Source organism: Carcharhinus amblyrhynchos, chromosome 26 (assembly GCF_965287045.1).
Source record: "Carcharhinus amblyrhynchos chromosome 26, sCarAmb.v2.hapA, whole genome shotgun sequence".
Lineage (NCBI taxonomy): Eukaryota > Metazoa > Chordata > Chondrichthyes > Carcharhiniformes > Carcharhinidae > Carcharhinus > Carcharhinus amblyrhynchos.
The window spans coordinates 19316459-19327758 of record NC_137349.1 but is presented as its reverse complement, the minus strand read 5'-3'; the positions used below and the strand labels follow the sequence as shown (position 1 = coordinate 19327758).

At 41.1% G+C, this 11300-nt stretch overlaps 1 protein-coding gene across 2 annotated transcripts in view; it reads left to right on the top strand.

Moving 5' to 3' along the window:
* Nucleotides 1-614: 614 nt before the first annotated feature.
* ap3d1 (adaptor related protein complex 3 subunit delta 1) overlaps nt 615-11300 on the top strand; it is a 96976-nt gene continuing 86290 nt past the window's right edge. For both annotated transcript variants that reach the window (XM_080213237.1, XM_080213236.1), the window contains exon 1: nt 615-978. In XM_080213237.1, coding sequence (XP_080069363.1) covers nt 883-978 — 96 coding nt within the window. In that variant the 5' untranslated portion in view covers nt 615-882. The remainder of the gene's footprint in view (nt 979-11300) is intronic.

The window sequence follows — 11300 nt, the reverse complement described above, 5'->3', positions numbered from 1 at the left end:
GTCTGTGCTTTATATGCTCTGTCTGAGGCCAGAACGCTCCATTCACCTGACGAAGAGGCAGTCCCCTCGAAAGCTTGTGAGTACATTATGAAATAAATAGGTTGGACTAAAACCTGGTGTTGTCAAGACTTTTTACTGTGTTTACGCCAGTCCAACGCTGGCATACCCACATCTAGTCCCCGCCCCAGCACTCTGGCCCCACCCCGTCTCTGGCTTCGCCCCTACCCTGGCTCCCCAGTTTTCAGTTCCCTTGCCCCGTCCCCAGCTCGCTGCCCCGCCCCCAGGCTCCCTTGTCTGGCCCCGTGCCCACCTCCCCCGCCTGGCCCCGCCCCCAACCCTGTTGGCTACGCCCTGTCCCCTGGCCCCGCCCCCAAGCTCTCCGGCTCCGCGCCCGCCCTGGCCCCGCCCGCACCCTTTCCCGGCCCCGCCTTCCAGCTCCTCCGACCCCGCCTCCCAGGCCCCCGGCCCCGCCCCCGACACACGGGCCCTGCGCCAACCCTAGCCCCACCCACTCCCTTTCCAGGCCCCGCCTCCTAGCTCCTCCGGTCCCGCCCCCAGGCTCCCGGGGCCCGCCCTGTCCCCTCCCCTCCCTGTCCCGCAGTCGGTCACCTGACTCCAGACCGGCCGCCACCGCCGCCATTTTCTGTTGCTATTCGGAGCCTGTGAGAAGGTGAGAGCGGCCCCGGGGGTGTAAGGCAAAGCACAGCAAAGAGTCGGATCCTCACTTCTCCCATCTTTCCAGGAATATATGTATGTGGATGAAAAAGTAGCTGGCATGTTTCGCGGCGTCCAGTGAAAAGGAAACGGATTTATAAGGCAAGAAGTAGAGGAGGAGGGAGAGGCAAATTTACGAAAAAGGATCCGGAGAGCGGCGGCCCGACCATGGCTCTGAAAATCGTGAAAGGTAGCATTGACCGAATGTTTGACAAGAATCTGCAGGACCTGGTACGTGGCATCAGGAACCACAAGGATGACGAGGTGAGTTTTTTTTCCCTACGGCCATCAGCGCATTCCCTCCCTCCCGCCCCGCAGCAATCGCGGCCCCGCAGCCTAGGAGGAGGGCAAAGAAAACACAAGAAAAGTAAGTAGCCATTAAACCTGAATCCAGCCCGAGGCCTAGTCATGACAGCAGCGGGACAGGTCGGCTCTCTCCCTCTTTCTCTCTCTCCGGGCCCGCAGTCTCAGGATAGTTCATAATCCCGCCTGAAGAATCAGGCTGGCTGCTGCTGTCGCAAGAGTCTACATCTCATCCCCGTTAATCTGTGTTTTATTGCCTGGCCTTTAGTTTTCTCTCAACAGAACCCACCCCTCCCATTTTAGAGGAAATGCTCAAGCCTATTGTAAAATACTCACCCATTCCTTTCCCCTGAAAGTAACACACATTGGCTGCTTAGAATTCAGGGTCCAAGTGTGTTTTGGTCCATCAGCTGATGCTTTTGCTGACACGGGCTTCTGGTAACCTGATAGTCGAGAGACATGTGTTCCAACTTCTGACTTCGCTCTCAGCTCCTTGCTTACTCAGTAATGCAAGAAAGTGCTTTAGCTTTGCGATATACATGTGTTAATAGGGTGTGGAAGAGTGTTCAATTCATGATAAATGGCTGTAATCTTAAGTTTCTGAGCAAGGTATTTCAATTTGCCTTTTTCTGTAGATGCAGTTGTTACAGTATATAACAACTGAGAACTCCCCAGTATATCGTTTATTTGTTAGTTGTAAACTCCTTACTGATATTCAGATTATAGAATGCAGGCTGAGCATGGTAAGATACTGGTCCTGCAGGTGAAATATTTGACTTACTCATGCTCATGTTTATTCCTTGTTTGATCATTCTGGCACTATTCCTGATCCTGTGTTTCTTTTGTTGCTTCAGCCACCAGTTTAATCTTAAGAGAAAATATGGACTCGATGTTAATTCTTTACTCGTGTCACAGATGCTGCAGACCTGAGCTTTTTCAGTATTTTCTAGCTTTATTTCAGATTTCCAGCATTTTTTTACAGTATTTTGCTTTCATTTTGTTGTCACACTAATCTAGTTGCCCACGTTATATTGCAGCAGGCAACAGAATGGCTATCAGAATAGACTTTCTGTACCTGCTTGAAAATACACACTTTGTGTAAGGAGAAAACAACTGTCCACCCAAGCCCAATGAAGTAAGTTGAGCACAACTGTACTTGGGCTACCTTGTGCTCGCTCTACCATTACTGAGTTTGTATTGCAGTTTTAGGATGAAATGTTTTCTTTTGTAAACAGTGAATGGAAAATTTAAAGTCTCTGTCATTTGATAAAAGCATACAAATTTCAAGAAACAATATAATTTATTTACTCTATGCCGGGTCTAATTATTTTAAAAAATAGTGTAGCCACAATTGAACTTTTCTAGTTCATTTAAGAAATACTAATTGGATTGCAGCCTTTTAAAACTAATTTCTATAGTTTGCCCATACCTAATCTCTCCTGGAAGAGTGTACAAGAGCTGGAGGGGTGGGGGATGGGTTTAATGATGGTGATGTGCATAGTTGCATCATGTTGGATTGGACAAGCTTTCTGGACCAACTGGCGTCTTCCTGCCTTGTATGTTTATGCTGTGCCAGCAGTCATTCAGTTGGTATTTCTCTCACTCTGTCGGAAGGTTCTGAGTTCAAGTCCCACTACTCTTGAGTGTAGAATTCAAGGTTGACACTCCAGTGTTGCGCTGAGGGACTACTGTGCTGTCGGTGGTGCCATTTTTCAGAATGAAATGTTAAACAGAGGTCCCATTTGTATGTTCAGGTGGCATTAGGAGAGCTTGGGGTGGGGGGGGTTCATGAGATGTTTACCCTGGTGTCTTTGCAATATTTATACCTCAATGAAAAATAGATTGCTATGTTTGCAAATTGGCTGCCACATTTACAACAGTAACCGCTTCAAGAGTATTTAATTGGCTGAAAAGCACTTTGAAACATCTGTACAAGATGCTATAGCATTCTGTGTTACTGCAAGGAAGTGCTACTTGGGAGTTAGGAATTGGCAAGTTTAATCAGAGTTTGAGGGAAAAAAATGTATGATTGGCAAAAAGAGTGCAAATTTAGTAGTATGCATGATATGGTTTGTTGGCAAGTGCATGAAAAGGATTGTTGACTTTTGGATAAAAGCAAATTACTGCAGATGCTGGAATATGAAACCAACAGAGCGGATGCTAGAAAATCTCAGGAGGTCTAACAGCATCTGTAAGGAGAGAAAAGAGCTGACATTTTGAGTCCAGATGACCCTTTGTTAAAGCTAAAAGGCATAGAAAGTGGGAAATATTTACACTGTAAGATAAGGGCATGAAAGATAAGTCACAGCCACAAAAATAAGGGGAAAGGCTGCTAATGGCAGTCCATAGAGAGAATAGAAGATGTGAATGGCCAAATGGCAGAGAAGCTGAAATCAGAGGGTAAGTTGTGACAGATGGAGATGTGAGGGGAGGGAGGCATGGATGGGAGAGAGAGAGCATTGAGAAGAGAGGAGAAGCAAAGAGGGAAAAGGGTAAGGAAAGGGGGGGAAGAAAAATAAATAAAGACAATAAAGAAAAAGTGGAGAACAGTTATAATGAAATAAAATGAAAACAAAGGGGTCAAGGTGGCGTAGAGTTAATCATCTGAAGTTATTGAATTCAGTGTTGAGACCAGAAGGCTATAATGTGCCTGGCTGGAAGTTTGCGTTGAGCTTCGCTGGAACATTGCAGCAGGCCAGGGGCAGGATCATGTGTTAAAATGGCAAGGAACAGGCAGGTCAGGATCCTGATTGCACACAGACTGAAAGTGCTCAGCGAAGTGATCACCCAGTCTGCATTTGATCTCTCCGATATAGAGGAGACCATATTGGGAGCAGCAAATGCAACAGATCAAATTGAAAGAGGTGCAGGTGAAACACTGCTTAACTTGGATTGTGTTTTGAACCTTGGATGGTAACATGGAAGAGATAAGGGGGCAGGTGTTAGACCTTCAGCAATTTCATGAGACGATGCCATGAGTGATGGGAGAGGGTGGTGGCATCACAGTAGAGTTGGTGAAAAAGGCAGAGGATTATGCTTTGCATACGGAGACTTGTGAAATGTGACAAGAGAGGACTCTATCCTTATTCTGGGCGGGGAGCGTATGAAGGTCATGGCGCGGGAGATGGACCACACTGAGAGCCCTGTCAAATTGCTTTGTATTTTGAGTCATTATATTGACCTCAGTGGTTGCATAATTCCAAAAGTGGTAAAGTCACCTGCAGCAGGGATATCTAACTTTGAGTCTGAAGTCCTGCTTACCTAGTATGAAGTCAAAACAAATCAACCCTAATTGCATTTGCATGCTTTTGTATCCTGTTTCAAATTTGTAGGTCTGAGGTTTGGAAAGAGCTGTTTTTGATGTCTTTGCCTCATTTGGTGAATGTATGCTACAAATTGAAATAGGTAAATTATTGGGACTATTAAACTTTATGAAGTTCCAGGCATAAATAGTTCTATGAAGCAGAGGAAATTACAAGGATAATAAGAAAAGAAAGGACCATGGAATTGGTTTGGATTATTCTAGCAACGTGCTCTGTAGGATTTCACTAGTGAAATTCTGTGGGTTTTTTTTAACTGCCTGCATTCCTCTAACATGAAATTCTAATTTTAACAGGGAGGGTGCGATTGCATCATCTTACATTAACTATATCGAAAGCCATTTAAATTTAATTGACATGATTCTTAGTTTTGTCTGCAAGTATTCTTTATTGATGTAGTCTAGGATGCAGTTTTACTACAACTTTTGTCAATGCAGAAGTGGTACTAGCCAGATCGATAGTTTGATTTATCAAATGCATTTTAAATCTGAGTAGTACAGTTTTTTCCAGTAGATGGTTTCATGTCCCCTTTGTTGTGCACCTTCTCTAGTAATCTTCTGTTGCCCTTTGGGTGCAGGACATTAAGTTGGGGGCCAGCAAGTGTATCATGAGAACTGGACACAATTGGTCAGTGATTTTAAAAAGAAAACTGCATTGCAGGTTACTGAGTGATCATAATTTGCCTCACTTCATCAGATGAAATACTGGTTAAATGCTGGTTAACTTCAACGTTGAGGCTGGAGAAACTTCTAATGTATCAAAACCTTGTGTGATTTGTAAGTACTTGTAAAAATCTGTGGCTGTGGAAACCATTCATGAAAAGATTTTGGAAGGTATACAGCTGAAAAAGAACAGCTTCTAACTTGTGGTTTGCTATCACAAATTAATTCAGTCATCTCTATTATTATTCTGATGTCTGAACTACCATACCTTTTCATAAATATGATTTTTTAATACTGATTACAGATTCATTTTTGAAATTTTTCTGCATGAAGCCTTCTGTGTTTTCTTTGTGTTCTGTTTTTTCTTTGAGTAAAGCAGTTTAGTATTTTGCAATCTAGCTCTATCTCCAGGCCCATTGTGGTGAGGTCTTGCTTCATAATGACAGTGATTTCTGCTAAGCAAAGCGACCTTTTGGGATTCCATTTCCTGAAGCCCAGAATCCTCCAAACTGGAGGAAGTAAAACTTGGAAGTAGAAGTGAAAGAAGTGGTTTGTAATCAGTTGATAAATATATGTATGTAAAATTTAAGTTCCACATATTATTTGGAAACAAGTTTGTATTTTGTGCAGTTATGTCATCTTTAGTTGGCAGAGACATTAAAATAGTGGTGGATGTCCTAAATAGAGCCACAATAACAAAATGAGCAAAATGCTGCGGATGCTGGAATCTGAAACAAGAACAGAGGATGCGGGAAAAACTCAACAGGCCTGCCCATAGACCCTTTGTCAGAATTGAAAGGAGGCAGAAACTTGGCTAATTAGCTTTGAACTTTGTTATTGCTGAATGGGACCACAGAGATATCTTGATAGTCATTGAGGTTTTAAGTATGGTAATACATTGTGCATGAAATATTGCACTTAATATCTAAACTAGTGTCAATATTTGCCTAAATAGAGTAATGAATAAGCATGGTACAGTGCATTGCATTATGTGGTGTTTGTTTTTATCATAATGTGTGAGCCTTACAGTGTGGTGCATGAAAAAATTGTCAGGTAATGCTGTGAAGAGAATAACCATTAAAAGCCTTTGTAGAAAGGGGAAAGATTGAGTTTTTCTTCAATCATCTATGTGGAAGTCAGTAGTCAATGCACCATCTGTGGGGAAAAATAATTGCTTTAACTTGTATTTAGTTTGCATTCAGCACCACAGGATTTTTACCTGGTTCAATATTAATGGCAAACTGTCAAGTGGCTGTATATGTGACCAGAAGTTTTGAGAAAAACGCGTATAACCAGATATGCCACATTTCAGAAGTGAATTTCAATGAGATGACTCATACTTTTCTCCCAGCATGAAAATAGCGACTGCAAGTGCTTTTTACAGTTATCATTGGATGATATGTGTACACATCTGAATTTTTACATATTTTGCTCAATGTAATATTACAGGCTGAGATTTTTTTAACTCAATCTTTTTTTAAACTTGGAAATTTCCTGGAAGCTTGTGATATCAGGTCTGAACAGATGTTGAGGGATGACAGAGCTTAGTCTGGTTCTGTATTTTACTTAAAGAATTTGGTATGCTCGTGTAAAGTGCTTAATCTACTTGGATATTTTGACACTTGAGCACATCACGTTCACTTTACCCATCACAACCAGGATTCATGTTGCTCATTCACTTTCATAGCTGTCCCTTTTGTTTTCTCTGAGCCCCAGCTTAGTTTTATTTTAAATTGAGAATTTGTTCAACATTTCTGGAGTTTGTTGAATTGGACAAGAACATGTCAGATAAGGACATAGGAATAGGGAATGAAATTGTTATTTACCGCTATCATTTGAGGTGGATGGCACAGTAGTTAGCACTGCTACCTCACAGTGCCAGAAACCTGGGGTTTGATTCCTGGCTTGGGTCACTCTGTGTGGTGTCTGCATTTTCTCCCCATGTCTGCATGGGTTTCCTCCCACAGTCCAAAAGACGTGTTGGTTAGGTGCATTGACCATGCTAAAATTCTGTGTTCCCGAACAGGCACTGTAGTGTGATGACTTGGGCATTTATAGTGTAATGTAGGCCTACTTCTGACACTAATAAGTAAACTTTAAACAATTATGAATATAAGAAGGCTATTGCAGAAGTACACTATAAATTCCCAACTCCATCCTCTGTTTCTGTATTTCAAGTAGTGAGCGCATAAGGGAATATGTTGAAATTGCAAGCTTGGATAGGCTATTTGGTTCCAATTTTTGATGTTGACATTTGCCTTCCTAATGAACAAGTGGTTTTAACGAGCCTCCTGTTAAGTTTTTAGTGTAGCATTAAAGGATGTGTGAAAGTTTTCTTGGATGCAAGTTAAGTTTGGCTGAGACATGAAGCAATTCTGTTGGATTACTTTGGAAGGATATAAAGGTTTATTGCGTGAGATGGATGTAGACTATTCTAATAATCACACAATGTTTCTCAATTAAACTGCAATGTCAGTTGCAATGTTGAACTTCAGTAAAAATACAATGCGTATTCCACCCCCCACCCCCCCTCCTCCCCGGCCTGGTGCGCGGCGGCAAATATAACAGAAACTGAAATTTTGTGCTACAAATTACAGGTCAAATGTATTGGATCGGAAAAAGGTAAGACGGAACACAGTACTTGATTAGATTATAAAGCCTCCAGTAATCTCAGTGCCCCTTGCAAAATTGGAAAAGTGAACTGATAGCAGGGGAAACTGCCATTGTTCCACCTACAGCTGCTGTGCCAACATTTAAAATAGTTATAAACTTGCAGTTGGATAGTTTTTCTGATATATCTAACATTGTAGAATAAAGCACATCAGGCTCAAATAAACGATAGTGGTAGAAAAAGTATTAGAGAAACTTCTGAAGGAGAGCATCTGTTTCCATTTGGCGAGGCAAAGCTTGATCAGGGATAGTCAGCATGCCTTCATCAGAGGGAGGTCATACCTAACAAATTTGATTGAATTTTTTGAGGTGTCCAAGTGAGTAGACGAGGATAGTGCAGTTCATATACTTTATATGGATGTCAGCAAAGCCTTTGACAAGGTCCCACATGGGAGATTTGTAAAGAAGGTAAATTCACATGGGATAAAAGGTAATTTGATAAAGTAGATTCAAAATTGGCTCAGTTGTAGAAGACAGAGGATGATGACAGAAGGCTGTTAGTGACTGGAAGCCAGTGTCCAGTGGCATTCCACAGGGACCTGTATTGGACCCCCTATCATTTGTTATTTGCGTAAATGGCATTGATAACAATGTTGGAGGTAGGATTAGTAAGTTGGTGGATGACACAAAGATTGGCTGGGTGGTTAACAGTGAGGCGTAGCATATAGAACTACAAGAAGATATTGATGGAATGGGCAGGTAAGTGGCAGATGGAAATTAACCCTGAAAAATGTGATACACTTTTGAAGGAGTAATTTGACAAGAAAGTACTCAATGAATGGTAGGACACTAGGAGGTTCTATGGAACAGAGGGACCTTGGCGTGTTTGTTCACACATCTCTGAACATGGAAGGGAATGTTAGAGTGGCGAAAAAGACTATGGGACGCGCCTTTATTAATCAAGGCATAGATGACAAAAGCAGAGAAGTCGTGTTGGAGTTGGTGAGGCCACAGCTAGAGTACTGTGTACAGTTCTAGGGTCACCACATTATAGGAAGGATGTGATTGCACTAGAAGGGGTGCTCACCAGGATGCCGCCTGGGATGGAACATTTATGAAGAGAGGTTGCATAAGCTTGCGTCGTTTTCGTTGGAGCAGAGAAGACTGAAGGGCGAGTTGATCGAGGTGCACAAGATTGAGAGACATGGACAGAGTGGATAAGGAGCAGCTGTTCCCCTTCGTTCAAGGGTTAGTCATGAGGAGGCATAGGTTCAAGGTGAGGGGCAGGAGGTTTAGGGTGGTGAGGAAAAACTTTTTAACCCAGTTGGTGGTGACAGTTTGGAATGCGCTGCCTGAGAGGGTGGTAGAGGCGGGTTGCCTCACATACAAAAAGTATTTGGATGAGTACTTGGCACATCATAACATTCAGGGTTATGGGCCAAGTGCCAACAAATGGGATTAGGTGGGAATTTAGGTGTTTCTAATGTGACGGTGCTGACTCGATGGGCCAAAGAGCTGTGTGATTCTGAGTTTTCCCCAGTGATTCAGCAGTTCTGAATGATAAGCTCTGGCTTATTCCGACAGTATCAAAAAATAACTAATTCATAAGAAAATAAGAAATAGGAGCAGGAATAGGCCATCTAGCTCTTACAGCGTGCCCTGCAGTCCAATACAGATTTTTTTTTTGTGAATTGAGTACTCCATCGAGACACAGGTAATTCATATGCATTTCAAGTGGCACCCAGCAAAATTAACGCAGTTTATAGAACTTTATTGAAGTGGCTACAAAGCTGACATGCTGTAGACTCATAAGGCAAGCTATTTTAATATTACTTCATTATGATACACACCAATCCTTTATGACCTGATCTGTTAGATGCTAACAGATTTGAAGTTCACCTTTTTTTAAAAGCTTTTGTCATAGTTCTAATATCCTAGGATTTACATCATGAAGAAAAATTTGACATCTAAATGACTGCTGCTGCCTTTTGCAATGCTAGTCACTTTGAAGGGCAAAAGATTAAGTTCAGTGGGAGCAAATGTTATTTAGTAGATGCTTTGAGGCAAAAGATAACCAAAGTAATTATTTTGCAGTTGCATTAGATTTTACTTTGATATAGAAGGATGTAATACTGTCCATTAACAAGCTTGATCTAAAAGGCCTGGTTTGAGTGCTGGTCTCTTATCGTGTGGGCCCAATTGTCAAGCTCAAATACTATATTTAAGTTAACAAATCTGATATGGTGTGGGGCTCCTAATTATAATGGTAAAGAGAACAAGGCTGTCACAATTTTGCAACTCGTATTTATTTTGATATATAAAATCTAGCATGGTGTTAGCTATTTCGTTTAGCTATTTCATGGTGTTAGCTGTTTCCAAAAAGCTGAAAAACATGTTTGGTTCAGAAGGCTAATTCTTTACCATGTACTATGACTTACAACATGAATGGACCTCACTTTTTAGAACTAATAAAGAATATTGAACCTAATTATGATTTAGAATTAAACAGAATTCAATAGTGTCCATTGGGAAAAATGGAAAATGCAGAAATAATCCTGCATTTTGACAATTCAAAATTCAAGTGTCACATGAACTTATGAGAAACATTGTTCAGTGAAATTATTTAATTACAAAATAGGCACATCCTAATTTCTCAACTAAATTTCTTTCTAAGATTGGGAGCTGATTATATATCCCCATCTTTTTCGGGACGTGATCAGGTCATCAAAGTCAGTCTGAAAAGATCTGAACCAAGCTGCTTGCTTGGTATGTTCAGATCCTTTGTTGAATTATCACAAAAGGAACCTATTTTCACCACCATAACCTCTTGCACATTTTCTCTATCTGCTATTGAAATTATATTTCATCTTCTTATCCCCTTCCACATCAATTACAAACCTGTGCAAACTTAAACTCTACCCATGTTCTGTCCTACTCCTCAATTACTCCATCTTTACTGAAGTGCACTATTGACTTCCAGTTTCCAAATGGCACTGTTTTAAAATGACCAACCATAAGTTTCAACCCTTGTGCAGCCATGTGCATTCATATCTCAGTAACATTTTCCAGCAGTACTGCTTCCCCCCCCAATATTGTATCTTTGATTTTAAATTCTTGTGCAACATGTCCTCCTTTGTGCTATGATTAGCTATCTCTTGAGGTGTCTTGAGTCCATAGCTTGGAAGTCCCTGACAAACCTATTACGCAACCTCCTACTCTGTTTAACGCTAGCCTTAAAGCATACTTCTTTGGCCAAGCCTTCAGCAATCATTTCTAATCATTTTAATCTGGCATCAGTAATATTTCATGAGACCACTGAAGAACTGAGTGTTTTTGAGTCAATTTAACAACCAGTATTTACACTGCAGCTATCGACAGAAAAACAATCAGGAGTGATGGAGGTGTTGTGTCATGAACAATCTCCTTTGATTGTATACAAAAGATTTGTGATTTATGGACACTGAAATGCATTTGTAGCAAGTAGTAAGGGAGATTTACTTTGTCAGTTTGGATGTGACTAGCTTAAAAATCATAGCCACAGTTTTATTCTGAAGTTTCAAACTTCTTAGCAAAATCCATTTTATGTCACATAACTATTTTATATAATCTCTTACTGTGCTAATTATGTAACTAAAAATAGAAGATTAAAAAACTGACATGTTAACCAAATTGAATAAAATTTATTGGATGG